The sequence below is a fragment of the Xiphophorus hellerii genome, chromosome 23 (genome assembly GCF_003331165.1).
Source record: "Xiphophorus hellerii strain 12219 chromosome 23, Xiphophorus_hellerii-4.1, whole genome shotgun sequence".
Classification (NCBI taxonomy): Eukaryota; Metazoa; Chordata; class Actinopteri; order Cyprinodontiformes; family Poeciliidae; genus Xiphophorus; species Xiphophorus hellerii.
The window spans coordinates 15,689,462-15,708,325 of record NC_045694.1 but is presented as its reverse complement, the minus strand read 5'-3'; the positions used below and the strand labels follow the sequence as shown (position 1 = coordinate 15,708,325).

At 40.1% G+C, this 18,864-nt stretch overlaps 3 protein-coding genes across 7 annotated transcripts in view; 2 read left to right on the top strand and 1 right to left on the bottom strand.

The window, feature by feature from the left end:
• The window catches only part of rad9a (RAD9 checkpoint clamp component A), an 8,215-nt gene extending 2,979 nt beyond the window's left edge, over positions 1-5,236 (top strand). Inside the window, exons 7-12 of the mRNA XM_032554284.1 lie at positions 34-140; positions 492-598; positions 697-761; positions 856-951; positions 2,633-2,864; positions 4,837-5,236. Of these exons, the coding sequence (XP_032410175.1) occupies positions 34-140; positions 492-598; positions 697-761; positions 856-951; positions 2,633-2,864; positions 4,837-4,953 (724 nt within the window). The 3' untranslated portion in view covers positions 4,954-5,236. The remainder of the gene's footprint in view (positions 1-33; positions 141-491; positions 599-696; positions 762-855; positions 952-2,632; positions 2,865-4,836) is intronic.
• tbc1d10c (TBC1 domain family, member 10C) lies at positions 5,234-14,036 on the bottom strand. Of its 2 annotated transcripts, XM_032554282.1 has the most exons (10): positions 13,927-14,036; positions 13,493-13,740; positions 11,812-11,911; positions 11,535-11,642; positions 10,470-10,576; positions 10,085-10,199; positions 9,679-9,744; positions 9,191-9,380; positions 8,904-9,061; positions 5,234-7,862 (listed from the first exon to the last, which is right to left on the bottom strand). In XM_032554282.1, the coding sequence occupies exons 2-10, from the start codon at positions 13,627-13,629 to the stop codon at positions 6,777-6,779; spliced, it is 2,067 nt and encodes a 688-aa protein (XP_032410173.1). In that variant the 5' UTR covers positions 13,630-13,740; positions 13,927-14,036; the 3' UTR covers positions 5,234-6,776. The 2 variants fall into 2 exon arrangements, with proteins under 2 accessions (XP_032410173.1, XP_032410172.1); XM_032554281.1 differs by lacking the exon at positions 13,927-14,036 and having other exon boundaries at positions 13,493-13,877.
• On the top strand, positions 11,839-18,864 carry ndufs8b (NADH:ubiquinone oxidoreductase core subunit S8b). Of its 4 annotated transcripts, XM_032554285.1 has the most exons (8): positions 14,336-14,432; positions 14,533-14,581; positions 15,084-15,132; positions 15,210-15,275; positions 15,920-16,009; positions 16,455-16,627; positions 16,796-16,924; positions 17,055-18,864. In XM_032554285.1, the coding sequence occupies exons 2-8, from the start codon at positions 14,540-14,542 to the stop codon at positions 17,184-17,186; spliced, it is 681 nt and encodes a 226-aa protein (XP_032410176.1). In that variant the 5' UTR covers positions 14,336-14,432; positions 14,533-14,539; the 3' UTR covers positions 17,187-18,864. The 4 variants fall into 4 exon arrangements, with proteins under 4 accessions (XP_032410179.1, XP_032410176.1, XP_032410178.1 ...); XM_032554288.1 differs by lacking the exons at positions 14,336-14,432; positions 14,533-14,581 and adding an exon at positions 11,839-11,942; XM_032554287.1 differs by lacking the exon at positions 14,533-14,581 and having other exon boundaries at positions 14,351-14,432.

The following is an 18,864-nucleotide window of genomic DNA, read 5'->3' as shown; positions in this document are numbered from 1 at the left end:
CCGATCTGCTTTTTTGATTTCCTTTGTTCTCAGAGTGCTGGTGGACACGGTTGTGCACTTCCCTACGTCTCTGGAAGAAGTGACCGTGACAGTGAGTGATGAACGGATGTGGGTTAGAAATCATGTGGAGGATGAAGCAGGTGAAAAAAAAATTTTTTTCTCCCCCTCCAGCCAGCAAATAACATGACAGTTACGTCAGCTGATTAGTTAAGTTATTTTCACAGCAAATTACAAAGTGAACACTCCCTTTCAGTCCCTGGATATTTGTCATTCCCCCCTCTTGAGAAGGTGTGTTACTCAATTGAGTCAATCTGAAGGAGCTAAAAGTTTAGAACATTTAACAAAAGATGCTTTATGTTGCCTTAAATGACACAGAACAGTTATATTAAACGGATTTAAACCCAGAGATGCTCTTGCAAATTAAATAGTTACATAAAACAGAAGCAGAAGTTAGGTCTTCATTTCTTTTCTGTTTTGTTTCTCCCTCTCAGAGCGCTCGAAGGCTATGCTAACTGAGCTGTGTCTGGCTGCGGATGAGTTCGACCACTTTGCCGTCAAAGCTCACTACAGCATCACTTTTTGTCTAAAGGAGTTTCGGGTGTGACAGATAAGAGAGAAACAGTAATCACTTTGACCAAATGACTGGATTCCTTTTGGTCCAGAATCTGAGATAAATCGTTATCTTCTCCCCTCCAGGGTTTGCTGTTGTTCGCTGAGTCCACTGGCCTCCCTGTGTCTATGTACTTTGATGAACCAGGCAGGTGAGCGTGCTTATTTTCAGAGTGTTCACATATTAAGATACTTGTTCCACTTTTGGCCACTGATCTGCGTATTTTGTGTGTGTTTGTGTTTCAGCCCTGTGGTGCTTTCAGTAACAGACAGCGTTCTGGAGGGGAATTTTGTGCTGGCGACACTTTCGGATAATCATGATCTTCAAAAGAGCAACAGAGGGTAAAAAACAAACAAGCAAACAGACATTACTGGCTATGATTCTGTAGAGAACGCCTATAAAAGCCTTGACACACCAGTCAGCTGTCAGTAAAAAGAAAAAAAAAAACGCTGAACAAATGAAAATCAGATCAATGCTTTAACTTTCAGTCAATGTTTCCTGTCTGACTCATTTTAAAAACGGGCAGGAAATCCTGAGTGTTTTACTCCTTCATGCCACCTGGTGGATAATGTTAGTGTGATTCACATCAGCTGGAAGTCACTGTGCTTGAGACTCTTTTTTTTTTTTTTTTTCTGGCGGCTGCTAGTTCTTTAGCCTTAATCCACAACCCTTCTGCTTCATATTCACAACACTGACAATAATAGCTATTTTGGATCTGTCTGGTATAATTGTGGGCTGCTGTGGTCAGTAGTTCAGTATATCCCAGAATTAGAGCTCTCCATCTTTCTCAAGATGCCAGCAATGATCCTAGGTCAACATTTGTTGCTGCCCCACAACTTGAGTAGGTTCATAAGACCATTTTCAAACAGTATTAGCACAGACGCCTCATACCAGCTTTCACACACCGTGGTGAAGCAGTGATAATTTGGGTTGGGTTTTTTTGGCAATACCTACGTCCCTTACAAACCACCAAGTTGACCACAAATTACTCTGCATAGCAAAGCATTCTACAGTCAAATGTAAGGTCACCTGCTGATAGATTAGCTTGGCTAAAATTAGGCCATGTAAGCTGTCAAGCAATGGTTTTGTCAAAGGAAACACAGATAAAATCATATGGTAAACAACTAGCTATTGCTGCTGTTTTGTTACAAGCTTCTAAATGAGGACCTGCACTTAGTTTCACATACCCAACTTCTCAATGTTTGGCTTCATCTCGGTTTAATAACGATATGGTGGGATGTGTTTAATTAACTTAGTTTTAATTTCAGAACCTGTAAAAGACCAGATCATTTGTGAAATATTCTGACACATAAAACTCTAGAAGTGAAAGAGTGTTTCCTTGTTTGCCATCACTGAAACAATTGTCTTGGCATAAAACAAGTTCAGGCTGCAAAGCGTTAACTACGGAGGAGTCTGGCTCACAGGATGTTGGCTGTTACCAAAGGTTTTCTGTATGTCAGAGGAAGCAGTAAATGTTCTGACATCAATTGCATCACAAATCTCACATAAGCTTATTTTGAATAGTTAACAAGATTCGCCTGTATATAAAGCTTGATTAAAATGTAAACATGTTGAGTTTCCATTACAGTTTGTTGCCTGCTGTTTATTTTAAGGTTGTTTGATTTTAGTCCAGATGTATCATCTATAACTTATTCTGATACGGAATGAGACGTCTCAGATGAGACAGAAATGACAAAAATGGAGACACAAGTATTGCTCTTTTGAGTCATTAATTATTAAAGTACATCAGGACATTTGGTTTTATTCATGTCTTCGCCTTTTGTGTAATATGAAAAAGTGTGTCGTTATTGCTGTGTTGCTTTAATTGTCTTTTAAATTGGCTGATGTTGTTAAAGGCCCACCTGGGGACAGGCATTGTAAACTAACTAAGGCTACAGATGCTTAGCCTTAGATACTTAACATCCCATTTAAATAAACAAGAAAGAAAGTTCATATAGATTCAACTCAGAAAGTGGATATGTTCTTTACGTTCTTCCTCATTCTCACTGACTATCTCCTCAGAGGCGACGCAGACCAGCCACATCCTCCTGATGACTTCATGAGTGACGACATGGATGCCTATCTGATTGCCATGGATACCAGTGCAGCACCAGGTCCCTCCACCGCAGACCCGCCCCCTCCTTCATTAGCCACATTCAGAAAGCCCCCGGCACCTAATTATAGGACCAGAACACACAGTGAGGAGGAGGAAGATGATGGGGAGGAAGATCCAGAGAGACCGCCAGATAAAAAGGTGCAAGAGTTTCTCAGATAGTGAGATGCCGCTTTCTAGGGTTGGACTTACTTATTTAATCACACATATTGATGCATTAATATAGTTAAGCCCCAAATTTTTCTTACCCCTGGCAGATTTAGATTTAAAATAAATATTTGATTCCCTCTGACTGAATCAAATTCATATTAATGTTTTGAATGTAATAGGTAATCTGTGTAGGGAGCTAAAGATTAGGGTGATGGCAGGGAGGAAACATGTATACCGTGTTCCAAATTATAATGCAAATTGGATTTAAGTTTCATAAAGATAACATTTTTTGTTGTGCTATTAAATTTATAGATGGTATTTTGTGTCAGGGCTCTTTGAATCACTATAATTAATTTCAGAGAGGTGGGTTGATTAGTTTGTCTGGTGAGCTCAATTAAAGGAAATCTACTTAAGAAGGATGATCCACATTATTAAGCAGGCCACAGGTTTCAAGCAATATGGGAAAAAGAAAGGATCTCTCTGCTGATGAAAATCATCAGACAGTGTAGTGCTGTATGACAAGATATGAAAACATGAGATATTTAACAAAAACTAAAGCATTATCGTACTATGAAGAGATTTGTGGCTGGTTCAGAACCAATATGGGTTTGTACAGATAAAGGCATAATGAGGAAGGTTTCTGTTGGACAAATTCATCGGATTAAGAGAGCAGCTGTTAAAATGCCCTTACAAAGCAGCAAATAGTTATTTGAAGCTGCTGGTGCCTCTGGAACCTCAAGGTGGAGGATCCTCCAGAGGCTTGTGGTGCATGAACCTAACTATTCGGGCCACCGCTAACCAGAGCTCACAAGCAGAAACGGTCCAGTGGGCCCAGCCGTACATGAAGATTAATTTTCAAACAGACTTGTTCACTGATTACTGCTGTGCAACCCTGGATGGTCCAGATGGACGCAGTAGTGGATTGGTGGTGGATGGCCACCACATCCCAACATGGCTGTGACGTCAGCAAGGAGGTGGTGGAGTTATGCTTTGGGCCGAAATCATGGGGAGAGAATCATTGGTCGGCCCCTTCAGAGTCCCTGAAGGTGTGAAAATGACCTCAGCAAAGTATATGGACTTTCTGACTGATCACTTTCTTTCCTGGTTCAAAAAGAAGAGCCTGGACCTTCCGTAGCAAAATTATCTTCATGCATGACAATGCACCACCTCATGCTGCAAGGAATACCACTGTGTCATTGGCTGCTATGGGCATAAAAGAACCTTTGTTAACATGTAACTCAGTCTGTTAAGATGTTTTTGATTGAAATAGCTTTTGTGACCACTTAATGCTGCACATTCAAAGAATGACCGTTTGCAGTTCTTTATAATCCATAGATTGTTTAGAAAATCTGCTGTGCATAATAATTTGGAACAGTGCATTTTGAGTTTTTTATTTTTGAAAAAAATACTGTTCTCTTTGGGAGCTTTGTTCAGTAAAATTTGATTTATACTGTAATAGTTCATGACTTGAAAATTATACTGACCATTGCATTGCCCATTTAAGAAAATCTGAGAGAATATCACTTGCACAATAGTTTGGAACACATTGTAAAAGCTGCTCAGCAGTTATTAGAAGGGTTTGACAGCTGTAACCCCAATAAAGGCTTTTTGGTTACTGATCTAGAAGGTATAAAATATTGTTCAGCCTCCTGTTTTATGATTAAATATAAATAGAAACAGAAAATATACCATTTGTCTATTGTCTTATTATCCATCAGGAGATGTGTAATGTATAGTTACATCCGTTTTTCACATAAGAAAGGGAAAAGTGTAGTTCCTTTCTTTCAACCAGCTGACCGGCCATAAACAGCAACAGGTCAGGGAGGGGACATGCACCTACTGTATGTGTAGGAGTAGTATATCGGGAAATGCTAAAATTTTTTGAAGACCATTGCTGGCCCATATCCAAGTAATTATATTGGATAAAATAAATTTTTTAATGGCTTTCCGTATTCTCCCACAGTTCCGCTCCCTGTTCTTTGGATCAGTCCTTCCTCCTTCCTCTCAGATGAACACGCAGCCGCTTACGACTCAGGAAGTGCTGGCCAGCGACAGCGAGGATGAAACTGAAGCAGAATGACGATCAGCGATCTGACAGAGGCGAAACGTGGGAGCGCTGTTACTCCACCACACCTGGATTACTTGAAACGAAAAAAACTGACGCTTTGGACCCGACTTTTTGTTTTTACTGGACAGATATCGCTGTATTGTTTTTACTGAGGATTCTGATGTTCATGTTGAACTTGAAAACTGTGATGAAGTGAAGCTAAACATGAAGCACATCTGTTCGTTTTTACTTTGACTCTGTCTGGCTGATGGAGAAGCAGTTGCACCAAAGAAAAATAAATTTGCTTTTCATATTATATAAACAGTATTTATTATTTATGTACATCTGAAAAGGTTCAAGTGTAAACCAAGATTGAGCTCAAACAAGAAAGGGAAACAATATGACCTAAAATCAGATGCCGTTTTTGTTAAAAGTAAGATTCAGCATAGGAAACAGAATTTCTAGTGATCTGTGAAACGGTCTTTGCAGGATCATCGGTAACTTTCTCCTTCGGGCCTTGAAAACTTTTCCCCCTGGTCTGCGGTTTCCGTCTCTCCCTCTCTTGTTCCTTCTCCTTCTTCTTTTTCAGCTTCTCCTCCTCTTTTTCCTTTCTCTCCTGCTCCCTCCGCCTCCTCCTCCTCTCCCTGGAGCTCAGCTTCTCCTCCTCGTCTTCCTGGACCGCCGGCTCGTCCGCTGGCATCACGTCGCTGAAGTCCTGAATCAAGATTTTGGGAACCTGCATCTTGGGCTTCTTCTTCGGCTTGGCTTTTTGGGCTGCTCTCCTTTGAGTTTGCGGAAGAGTCCGAATCGCTTGGAGGCGTCGGGCTGCTGCTCCTGTCGCTCCCCCGCATCATCTGTCACTTCAGGAACGGCTTGCTCTGATTGTGCTTCCTTAGGTTGTAATTCTGGTTGACTGGAGCTGAACTGGGATTGGTTGGTCTTCTCAGGACCGCTGAAGAGATCCTCTGAAAGTCTACGCGTGACCTTGGAGCCACGTGAGCCGGAGGATTTCCTCAGACAGTAATCAGCAGAGGAGCGACTGCTGCGGCGCACAGAAGGTTGCTCCTGGCTGCCGTCGTCAAGTTTAGGAAGATCTTTTGCATCCTGATGAACTTTGTCTTGGATATTTGTGTTGCTGTCAGTATTTGTTGATTCAGAAGAAATTGTGACATTATTCTCTCCTGCTTGGCTTTCTTGAACATTTTCTGTGCTTTCTGCTTTCTCCACAGCACCAGCTGCTGACTCTGCAGGTGTTTGCATATGAGAAGAACTTATTTGATTTTGATCAGACTTATCTTTAGTCTCATCCTGTGTTATAATCTCACCTTCTTCTGGAGGTGGTGCGCTCTCTGCAGCCAACTCGTCTGGCTGATCGTGTATGTGTAATTCCTCTGAATCTTTTGGATTAGAAACACATTCCTGACTTTGTGCATGTACAGGCACAACTACCTCCCCTATTTCCTGTCCAGGGCAATCCCTTACTCCTTCAATTTCTTCTTCAACCACAGCCTTAGTATCACTCTCTTCCTCTTGAGGGGTGCTTTCAGGTGTAGGTGGTGTCTGTGAATCTTCCTGCTCTGTTTGTGTTGTTTTAACATTTAGTTGGTCCTGCACGGCCACATTTTCTGCCAGGACATCGGTTTCTGTCTCTGTCTGGGTGTGGGTCTCTGTCTGTTTTGTTTCAACGAATGATTCAGTGCTGTGGCATTTATGCGTCTCTGTGATCACTTCTTCTTGCTCCTGCTCTGTGTCTGTTTTAGGATCCAGGTCTCGGTGACATTCTGAGTCCAGGTTTGTCTCACTTCTTGTCTCTGTGACCTCAGTGACGGACGTCCAGCGGCCGCTGTTGTGAATTTTCAGTTTCTGTACCAGACTCTGGTTTTGTGCCAGCTGGCTCCTCCCATGACTTCTGTGTGAGACTCGCTGTTTGTGTTTTCTCTCTGAATCTCTGCATGATTTTCCTCCATGGTGGTTGTATTTTTGTTTTCTCCCTCTTCATGAGTACCAGTCACCTCAGTCTGCGGCTCATTGCTTTGCTCTTCCAGAAAATTGGATTGACTCGTATTTTGCAGCTTTTCTGGATTCTCAGCCTCACTGTTTATTTCTGTATCCCCACTCTCCTCATTGTTCTTGTTACTTTGCTCGTCAGTAACATGGGATTGGCTCACAGTTTGCAGACCTGTTTGGTTCTCAGTCTCATTTCTGTCTACAGCCTCACTCTCCTGACTTTGCTCCTCCAGAACCTGTGGTTGGTTTGTGTCACCCAGCTCCTCTTTCTGCTCACTTTCATTTGATTCTTCTGCAGCTTGGGAATTATTTTCAACAGATTGAGACAACTCTGTCTTTTCTAAAATGACTGTGCTTTCTCCAGTCTCTTTGCTTTCCTCCTTTTCACATTTTCCTGCTTTCAAAGGCTCAGTTTGTTCTTCTACTTTTACTGTTTCTTCTTTGTGCTCTGTTGGCAGACTTTTGTTTTCGTCCCGTTTATTTTCTTCTGCTGGTTTTGTCTCTGTTTCTGTTTTCTGTCCATCTGAAACTACATCCTCCTCTTTGACGTCTTGGACGTTTTTCTTGAATTCTGCGTCGCTCCAGTTTCTCCAGTCATCCTTTGCTCCCATGGAAAGATGCCTCGAAACTTTGTTGCCGGCCTCCCACTCGCCAGCATTGCCTTTTCCTCCTTTCCTAAACTTCTTGTGAAGGAGGGCAGGTGAGAGCGAAAGAGTGGAGGCGGAGCGGGCAAGAGGAACAGACAGATTCCCCGTTTCTCTCTCTTTCTGCTCACGTTCTTCCTTCTGTTGTCGGGTTCTCGCCCACGCCATCCGATACCCATAGCAACGACCCCGCGGGTCGAACGTAGACGAGGGTTTGTCTTTCCTCCACCTTCCCAACTCCTTCTCCGTCCGCTTCTCCAGGTCTTTACCTGACAGTGGCACTGAACAAACCTGAATGAGGGGAGAGAGAAGGCAGCTGTGAATCTGAGAAGAGGTTTGTTCATGATAACAGAATCGAAGAGTGGGGAGTGGGAAAAAATGTGGTTTTATTGCAGTTAAATACAGAGTTTCAATTGAGTTTAAATCAGGATGGTATAAAAGTCCCATGGTTGTTATTGTTGGGTTAATCTTTAGTGTGTCCCTGATTATATTATTTATTGAAAAGACAACTTTTTATTACAGAAAAGGGTGATCTGATACATTTTCATACTGGTTCTGCAGTAATGCTTTTCTGTAGTCCAAAGGGTGTTCAAGCTATTTGTAACATCAGCCAAAATCATCAAATCAAATGGGCTCACAAACCAAAAATATTGGGGTTTTTTCTTCAAAAAATAAAATAAAATAAGCCAATTCTGGGCAAAAAACAGCATTTAAATCACTCTATTTGAAAACACTTCCTGTATTTAGCCAATTTTAATAAATTAGCAAAAAGCAGATTTGGGTGCAGCCAAGTTTCAGCAAAAGTCACAAGATGTGGTCATTACAGGAGAACAACTGTTTAAAGATAAATGCTTTGACTTATTTGTCATTCAGACATCCACTTACAAGCGTACACACAATAAAATTACACGTTGATTAGCTCAAGGTCACACACTAGAAATTAAATTAGTGTTAAATTTACAGAATGCATTTAGCAATCCCCACAAAATGAGAGCTTTTGTGGTTCATTCATACAGAATGAATCAAAAATATAAAAATATATTACTTTTCTGTTATGAAAAGATTTTAATTTGTGATCATTTTGCCATAATTAAAAATAAAAAATCTTCATCTAATTCAATCAGGGAAACCAAATTTTTATAGTTCTTGAATGGCAGCAGAGGACAACAAAATATTAGTCCAAGAGCCACAAATGGCCCTTGGACCGCACTTTGGACACCCCTCCTCCAGACGAAAAGAGTATTTATATATATATTGTATAATATGTATATTATGTATATTTCCTCTGCAGGGAATGAACAAACAAGGAGTGCTAACTCTTTTCAGTGTTACCTCTGCTATGAAAGTCTCCTCTTCCTCCTGGACATGCTCCCTGACGCCCCTCAGCCTCTCCAGAGTCTCCATCTGGCCCGGACACTGCTTCCTCTGCTCGGCCCGGCCCAGGACGCGACGCACCAGCACCACCGCCACCTGGAGCAGCACCTTCACACCTGGACGGCAGGGGTGGGAGAATTTCACTAATAAGGATGCACAACAGCGACTGCAGTGGCAAACGTAAAACTCACATTGCCTCGATTTGATTTAGTTTTTGGTGTAAAACCACACACACATAGACACACCATAGCAGAAGAAGAGGTCCCACACTCGGAGAAGCGTGTTAAAGGGCAGGTGACGTGTGAACAGACACATCAGCCAGTCGGTGGCGAACATGAGCGGCTCCACGCCGTGCTGCTGGAGATGCTTGTGTGCAGCCGGGCACGTCTTCTTCAAGACCCAGGAGAGGATGGCTGCGTCGAACAGGACTCCCTCCTACACAAAACACCAGTCTGTCTGTTAGAGAGTCACACCTTATTAACTCTGAGCAGGTGTGTCTCCTGGAAATATCTGATGCAGTGGAGGAAAAAGGTTTCCCCATAGAACAGTATGGACAGGTACAGGAAAGTACTCTAAAAGGTGTCTATCTCTTTCTTTGCATCATCTGCCCTCCATTCATCACTCCACCTTTCCTTCGCATCATTCATTCATCTGTTTGAGTCTGAAACTTAAATCTGGAAAGGTGAAACGTGAAGGAAGCCGTACTACTCATCCAAACTAAGTGTTCACTCACCAGTAGAGGGCTGTAGTATCCAGGAAGGTACTGCTCACTGATCTGAACCAAACACCAGAAGGCCTCCTGCCAGACATGAACAAGAATGTCAGGATGTAGTGACCAGAGGTTTGGCTAGTAAAAATAAATACTCCCCCTAAAAACGAGAATGCAAAGGCACATGGACACTGCTACAGGCTGTTTGATTCCTGTTCATTTATTTTTAAATAAATATCTGTTATAAAAACTGAAAAAAACAACAAAAAAACAAACAAACATCCATTAAAAAGACATATGAACGAGATGAGTGAGTACAGGTAAAACTTCAAAGTCTGCCCTGCCAGAAATTATTCTCCCTTTCATGGTGATTGTTCTCTAAGTGAACTTGCACCTAGTCTGCAGAACAGAAACGTGTTTTTGGTCCAACCTCAGCAGGCATGTTCATCAGCAGCACCGCAGCCACCGGCCCCTGAGCCTGGCAGTAACCTTCCTCTGGCTGGAACTGAGTATAGGCTTTCAACACCCGGAACAACCCCCGCTGCCTGCACACACACACACACACACACACACACCCACACACCACAGTAATCAACCACATAGCACATGCAGAGAAGTTAGCTCAAGTGTTCACACTGATGAGAAACATTTATCTGTTTTAGTTGAAGAAGCAAAGATTTATCTTGCAGGTACAGTAACTAAAGGCGTCATAAAGTTGTTCTCCACTCACAGCTTGTTGGCAGAAACACTAGGTAGAAAACAAACCTAACACTGGGTAGAAAACAAACCTAACACTGGGTAGAAAACAAACCTACCCGTGTCCGTCTTTGGAGAGGAACATCTCGTGGAAGGGGAACTGTCGGTCTAGATCCCTCTCGATTATATCCACCCAGCTCTGCAGACCTGGCTGTGAATCTAGAGACTGAGATAACAAATCATTAATATTCCAATGTCACACAGAGTTAAAATGGCAAACTTGATTTATCTAGTTAGTAAACGCTGGTTGTTGTACAATAAACATTAACTGCATGTTTATCATACATAGTGGTAGATTTTAAGGGTCACATGTTAATTTTCATGGTCATCTCTTACAGCTCCCTAATTAATCATCACTGGATGTGGAAATGTCACAGTGGACCTCCAGGAATTTAGATTCTGTTCTTCTCCATTTTCCCTCCTGATCCTGATTTCCAGTGAGATGCTAAATAGAAAAAAACATTTGGACTCTAGAGCAATAATTTCATTTTTTGGTTCTTGTATTCACCATCCACAAATGGCAAATTTTTGGATTTACTTTACATTCCACTCAGTCTGTGCTTATACTTGTTTGTGCAACTTTTTCCAGCAAAATGTTTCATTCCACTTAACTTTAAGCATGAATTTGCTTAAAAGTAGCCTTCAGTGAAGAGCCACCTTCTTTAACAATAGCTTTTACTGGCTTACCCTGTCTATTGAACAGTTAAGTCTCTCCATCATTATTTAGCACACTTTGGAATAAAAATCCTGTTTTAGTGGTTGTATCTACAAATCCAGTTTTATGTTATTGATTGAAATTGATGACCTTCAACATAATCAGAAAACAGATCCTTGAAAAGTACCACTGTGAAACTCAGTCAGCGAATTTTTTTTAAAATTTAGTTAGTGAACTAAATTAACCTTTCAATGCTTTGCTAACTTACATAGAGGTTGCATGTAGCACAAACATGTTTCCATTTTTAAATCACAATAATCAGGAAATTATTTTCAGCCTCTCACAAATTATTCAGCATAAATATCAGTCATATTCTTGCAACAACTATGCAGCTTTTTCTGCAAAAACCCCCCCCAAAACACTGTTTGCTAGAAACCATTAACTCCAGTGAAAACGTTTTAGTTCTTGCCTCATAAAGGTTTTCATTTTGTCTCATTCTTTCTGATGCGCCACACAGGAGAGGCCAGCACTTTGCTCGGAGCGAGGCAGGGATTCCTTTCTGGCACTGCAGTTTGACCTGCAGAGACATCAAGACCCAGTAAGAATCCCTATAAGCCATTTTAACAACAAACAATTTGGCTTGTCGTGACAGTGAAAAAAAAACAAGGCTATTCTGCTCTTTTTTATAATTTTATGACAAGCTAAAGAAGAGTTTATGTGCTTGTCGTCTCTCCACCAGGACACACCTTGCTGCTCTTCTTTAACAAGATGCGGTCCCATTGGCCAATGATGTTGATCCATTTGGCTTCCCTCTGTCTGACCAGCTCAGGGGATGGGCCCACACTCCTGACACACAACACAGCACACAAGACACCAAGTGAGTAATTTTAGCACATTTTGTAAAAGAAAAAAGAAAGATAACCTATGAACTAATTTCTAGGGGCTTTTAAAGTCAGCCTGCAGTGCTGCTCTGTGCCTTTACTGCAGAGACGCAGAGCTCTGAAAAACAAGGCAGGAAACAGGAAAACCACACGTTAGCAGTTTGACGTCTCCATGGCAACAGGTCAGGATGTTATCAATGGGGAAATTGTGAAGACGACAGGTAGCAGGTTGCTTAGCCTCTCCTACTCTGATTTGATACTGCTTCATCTACCATCATCACTGAGTCAAGTGTTCACTTGCTGCCATGGGGAAAAGTGTGTGAGTTCTGATGTGTGATCAAGGGTTTAAAATCTCCTGTTTAAACTCCACCTGCACTTTAAAATCCTTTTTGTGAGATGCTAGAGCAAGCTGTCAGAGTCGCTGAAGATGCACCAAACTGTTTAATAAATAAGATAATGCAGCGCTGCCCCTGCCCCACTTGTTGCTGCACACTGCCAGTGAGCTGCCTGAAAGGAGGCTGACAGGCCGTGTCATAGAAACTCATAGTTTGGAAAGTAAAAGAAGCGCAAATTAATGAAATTATAAACAGCATATATAAACTGTGAATTCTTTTCATTTTTTAAGCAATGTCAAAATAGTGAAACAATCTCACAGTGCCTCAAATATACACTGAGTATTAACCATTACCATTACTGTAGGCATATTCTGATTTTTAGAAAATATTTTGTGAGCTTCTTTATGCTGTTCTAACAATCTGACAAGCTTTTTGTTTATTCTTAAATGAATAAAGATGTTATAGAAGTCATCTTCTATCTCTAGCTTCTATCTTTTCTCGCAATAATATTAATAAAGGGCCTAAAATGGTTTCCATTGCAAATAATAATTTGATTATTATTTCTAATAATAATCAAATATTATATATTATTTGTTTTGTGCTTTGTTTCCAGATGGTGCAATTTCCCTTTATTATCTTAAAAAGTTCATCTCCATTAACTCTTGCCCCCTTTGTGCCTTTGCCATTTTGTTGTGCAAAACATTTTGTTGATTTTTTTCTCTCTCTCTTTTAGTGTCAGTGTGTAGAATGCACATGTTTCTCTACTGCATTAACCCACCAGTCCTCAGATATGTGGTGTGGTAGGTATAACTTCCTGGTCTCACCATGGGAAGACAAAAATAAAAGTTATTTGTCACTCTGGGAGCCCTGTGTACACATTTTCTCAAGTTGATTCTGCTAGTCTAAAACCTTTTATTACATTTTGTTTAAAAAAAACAAGGAACTTTTGTATCAGTTAAATTAGAAAAGAGAAATCATTACAATGGTGGGAGAATATATCAACCTCATGAATTCAAGCAGATTAAGATATTTTGCTTATTATTTATAAATCAATTAGTCAGAGCTTGCATTTAAGGGATTTTAAATTTTGTATCTGAACTTCACTTTTAAAACTATCTTATTTCCTTAAGCGGTGCATGTGGTTTTTATAGCAGTATAACCCCTCGTGACAGTAAAGTAGCAGTTCTCCAGCATCCTGCAGGTGTACTCACCCAGCTGTGGATCCATTGGTCAGAATGAAGCCAAACCGGTCCGTCTCTGGTTCAAGGCTGACCTCTGATCCGGCATCCGACCCAGAGCTGTCCTCCTCACTCTGATGCCTGTGGGGTTGACTCGATGCTTTCAACATCTTCGCAGCACAGAAGACGGGGGCTCTTGTGGTTCACTTTGTAAAAGTATCCCCAGTCATGAAGAGTTCATGATAGTCGGGCTGCAGCATCTTGAGGAGCAATAATCCCATCTGAAACAAGCAATAGTAGTCAGTAGTCTACCTGTTCTTACATGTTTTTCTTCTGCTGCTATTTCTTTCTCTGTCGCGCACTTGACTAAGGGTTGGGAGAGTTTTAACAGGAAGTTAATAGAGTGTTGACTTCCTGCCATTCAACCAGACACACCATCAAATGAAATGTAATTTAAATGTAAATACCTTTCAGATTCCCTTCATTATTGTGTATTTGTTTGCAGAAGAGGTGCAGAGCGAGGTCTTCCAGTAATGGAAGTAGAAGATAAACTTCCTCTCTCTATTTACCGTTGTTAATCTGCACACCGCCCTTGCCTGTAACTGTTGCCAATGCATTGACTCACTTTTCCTTTGACACACACTGTGGTCCTTTATTAACGTTTTTCCTTTTTCTTAGTTGTGGAAGTGAAACTAATATTACTTTGGCAGCATGACACATTTGTAAAAAAAAAAGGGTAATATTCTTTTTTAAGGCTTTTAAAATCCCTTCCTACTGCATTGCCAAATAGCTGCGTTGCAAATATACAGTGTCAAAAGTAAAACAAATTAAGGGGGAAATGTCAAAAGGTTAACAGGGTGAAGATATTGTGACTCAGAGAGAAAGGGGAATAAACGAGCCGTTTTGAATGCAGCATTTCTAAAACTGCGCAGTTCAGGGACCGGTGGAGTTCATCACAAATCTCGCTCCAGAGGTATGTACCATAAAATATTATTAACTGAACAGTTGCTGTTAGTTGACACTTTTACCGATAAATGCTGAATATATGTGGCTCGGTTTCTGTTGTCAAATAGACCTAAAATGATCAGCTCTACAACTGGGAAGAAGCGACTTATGAGCAAAGTAAGAGTAGACTTACAAACACGTTTTACCTGAAAAACGTAAATATAAAGCCCTTATAGTAAATTAAGCGATGTTGGGTCATGTGTTTATGTGCGTCATTCAGTCCGTCTTCAAAAGAACAAAAAAACCTCCTAAACCTGGTTTAATCGCTACAACAACCATAATAGCTGCAGTTTTCTTCTTACATGTTGTTTACGCTAGAAGAAAGAATACATTTACCGTTTCGTTGTCGTTTTTGTTCACATAAAATTACTACATGGTGGTAATTGGTTTATAATCAAGAAACATCCTAAAACCCAGTCCGTACATCTGATTTCCTATTCTCCCGGCGTTCCGCGAATGTGTCATACAGCAGGGATTTGGGGCGCCAGATTACAGAAGGGCTGTCCTCAGCTGGCACTCTGCTTACCTGCAGGTTCTCTGATGTTTTCACAGTTTTCTGGTTTTTACATTGCGATTGTTGTTTGTATGTTCTGTTTTCTGACCCTCTGTTGTTAATCAGATGTCTGCTGCACTAAGTCTGCGTCTGTTGCACTGCTACTCGAAGAAAGGTACTAAAGCCACATTATAATAACATGCATGTGTGCTAAAATGACGTTGACTCACCATCGTGTTTGTGCATCTCCAGGCACATTTGGACATGGTTCTGGTGCTATGCGCACACTTAGCATTAGCGCACCGAGAGAGGGCTACAGTAAGTACTGGACTAAATACAGTAGTGCACTACAGAAGTAGTTTTTTTTTTTTTTTTTTTTACATGTTGTCGTGTTTCAGCTACAAACTTGTCTGTATTTTATTGGGATTTCATATGACTGACCCACATATGGTAAAATAGTGCATCATTTGCAATTGGTAAGAAAATTATACTTGGTTGTTTTTATTCTGTTTTCCCTTTCCCTGTAACTATGGCCTTCTGTTATAGCTTTTGTCTTTTTAATGTATATATTTTACTTTGCTACAAAGTAAAATATTTATATTTTCTCCTCCATTATTATTTATATTTTACTGCATATATTACTGTAGAGCTCTTTCGGGTTTTCTTTGAAATACAGTATACATATGTAGTTTACATACTTGCACACATGCAAATTGTAGTTTTTGGAAAATTGCTCAAGTCAGACTGGATAAAAAGCACGTGTTTAATTTTACAGCAGTTAAATGTGCATCTTTTTGTTGAAGTATGTTAGAAGTCTGACTAAGATACATTGATATTTGTGGATGCAAAGTGGAAGAATGTGAAAGTTCCTAAGGATGTATATACTTTTACCATATTTAGGAAAAATGAAGAAAGCAAACAGATTATCTAACCACATGTTTATTTATTTTCTCTTCTGGTAGAGTATGTAAATGCCCAGGAGCAGCCAACTGACCTGAGGTCCATCACTGACCGGGCTGCAACAACCCTCTTATGGACTGAGCTTTTCAGAGGTCAGAGCTGGTGTTATTTCTAGGTGAATTACTTGATTCATGCAATGGAGTTGAATCTAAAATTTGTATTTTCTCGTCAAATGTCACGAGAAGACCAACATTTAACTTAAACAACTGCTCACTGTGTAGGGAAAGCTGATTTGTTGCTCATTGCAAATTTTTACCCAGTGATGAACACAGCTTCTGAGTTTGTTCGTAGCTTAAAATACTCAATGCATTTTAATTTAAAAATGATTTTAATTAATTTGACTCGATAAGGCGTAAGGGCGCCCTGCTGCCACAGACAATCAAAGATGAATCCACCGAATCTCTAGAGCTTTTCATAAAAATACGCTGTTGTAATCTTAGATTTTCTCCTTCTTATATACAATTGTTAAATTAAAAAGTGCATCAATTAAAGTCATCATCAATCCTTTATTCATTCTCTGGTGATAATTCATTGCAGGTTTGGCAATGACCATGAGCTACCTGTTCCGTGAGCCTGCCACCATCAACTACCCGTTTGAGAAAGGTCCGCTGTCACCACGGTTTCGTGGCGAGCACGCCCTCCGCCGGTACCCCAATGGAGAGGAGCGCTGCATTGCTTGTAAGCTGTGTGAAGCCATCTGCCCTGCTCAGGTGAACAAAAAGACAGACATGCATTGAATTTCAAAAATGTATTGATCACAGATCTATAAGACTTCTCTTTATAGCACTGGCTATTCCATTAATTATAAGCAAAAATAAATGTCCTCCTAAATTTAATCCAGCTCATTCCACTATTGGCCATTTTGTTTTTCTCCTCAGGCCATTACCATTGAAGCTGAGACTCGAGCCGATGGCAGCAGGAGAACTACGCGTTACGATATCGATATGACGAAGTGCATCTATTGTGGTTTCTGTCAGGAAGCCTGTCCTGTTGACGCCATTGTTGAGGTGAGAAAAGTGTATTTTTGTATTTCTGTTTTGCCTCAAACAAACCCCTGAGGAAAAAAAGGGATACCTTTCTGGGATAGTCTGCATATTACCCTGAGAGTCATCTTTTCTCATTTGATTCTTTCCCCAGGGGCCAAACTTTGAATATGCTACAGAGACTCATGAGGAGCTGCTGTACAACAAAGAGAAGCTGCTCAACAATGGAGACCGATGGGAGGCTGAGATAGCAGCCAACATACAGGCTGATTATCTTTACAGATGAATTGCGTACATCAGTAACAAACATTTCAACATATATATGCAATAAAAGAAATAGCTACATGTAGCCTTACTGATGCAAAAGTGAATTAGGGGTAAGCACTGAAGCCATGCTGCAGATACGCACAAAATTATTCACTGCTAGGTGAAAAATATCATGTTATTTTACTGACCTACTTTTAGCTGTGACTATGGCTCATAATTTTTAATGTATCAATGAGCTTATAACAAACTATTCTCCAACAAAGTGGCAGTTTTAAGACATTACATGGAGGATGGTAACTGTGGGATAAAGTCTTTTGGACATTTCTTGCCAGAGCTAAGTTTTTATGGAAAAAATGTCAGTTAACGCATTTGGGGTGTCAGCTTGCCTTTTATAACTGATCCACGCTATTTATGATGAATTCATCATCTTACCCACTCCTCTTCTTAATATAATGCTTTCATCACTCTGAATCAGGGTCAAGTTGGACTCATTAAACCACGTGAATTGATGCCATTGTTTCAGATTATAATCCTGCTTTCTATTAAGCTGACGTAAGCCGTTTTCCACTGTTAACTTTATTGAATGTTTTTTATTCCTTGCGGCTGTTTATACAAGCTGTTTAGTTCAATTAATTGGAGCAGTATCCACATTTACGTTTAACTTGACGTAAAGAATGCAAATTCTTTACTTAATTGTTAATTAATTGGTTTATTGCATTTATTTAAATATCTATTTATTTATTAAGCATGTCACAGTTTATCAGCATCTTACCAGACTCTTATAATGAATTGGACATTCCTTATCCCAAGGGTTTAAGGCTGTTGATAGTGCAGGCCCTGATTCCATGGGCAACCTTTGGAATAATTTTGCATGGCCCTCAATCACACTTCAAGAGTAGCACCACTGGTACTAACACAAGCAAGTGATGCGGACGGACACTTTCAAAACTTGTTTATGGCGAGATCTACGCTGACAAGTTCAAATCTTTTTAAAATGGAAAAGTTAAATAAAAACTCTATGTTTGTGTTTTATTTACACTGCCTTTTGCTTTAATTTTAGTCACATACTACACAGGACCACAAACATCCTGCTTACTCATAGCAGGTTGGGGGCCTGCTATTCATTAAATCTGGCTAAGTAGATCAAGCATTTTTGAGAAAAAGAGTGAACCTTATACTACTTTTTTCTAAGCGAAGAAAATAGAAAACAGTTGACTGCACAAAGTTAGTACATCAGATGCCTTCCCATCAAGAATCAGATTATTTTGTTTCATTAAAATATTGCAAGTTAGTTTGTGAAAAACATATATTTCTGTTTTTACTTGTTAAATGACCAGTTTCTTGTGTTTTTAATTAAAGACAGGTTGACAATATTGGGCCAAGTGTCAAATAACTTGGATACCCCTGGTTTAAGAACCCCTCCTTTTTATTTCTTTGATGCAAAACAGAAGTGGGACATTTTTGTAGTTTGATTTTAGTGCAAAGTTCTTACTTTTACCCCCATTAATACATTATTTTTGGCCTAGCAGTGTTGTGTTTTTAAACTGTTTTATGTCAAATTTTGCACAGTCTTTATAGAGCAATTACTGTGACACGGTGATATATATTTTTTGATTGTATAACTTAAACTTATGTCAGTAATTATAAAGTATTAAAGCTTTTTAGTCCACTGGAATAAAGCAGATATTAAACCACGA

Coding starts and splice junctions, on each gene's coding strand:
- tbc1d10c (XM_032554282.1), bottom strand. CDS start 13,629: ATGTTGAAAGCATCGAGTCAACCCCACAGGCATCAGAGTGAGGAGGAC. Junction 11,912..13,492: donor ACCAATGGATCCACAGCTGG/GTGAGTACACCT, acceptor GTTGTGTGTCAG/GAGTGTGGGCCCATCCCCTG. Junction 11,643..11,811: donor TGTTAAAGAAGAGCAGCAAG/GTGTGTCCTGGT, acceptor ATGTCTCTGCAG/GTCAAACTGCAGTGCCAGAA.
- ndufs8b (XM_032554285.1), top strand. CDS start 14,540: ATGATCAGCTCTACAACTGGGAAGAAGCGACTTATGAGCAAA. Junction 15,133..15,209: donor GCACTGCTACTCGAAGAAAG/GTACTAAAGCCA, acceptor GTGCATCTCCAG/GCACATTTGGACATGGTTCT. Junction 16,010..16,454: donor ATGGACTGAGCTTTTCAGAG/GTCAGAGCTGGT, acceptor AATTCATTGCAG/GTTTGGCAATGACCATGAGC.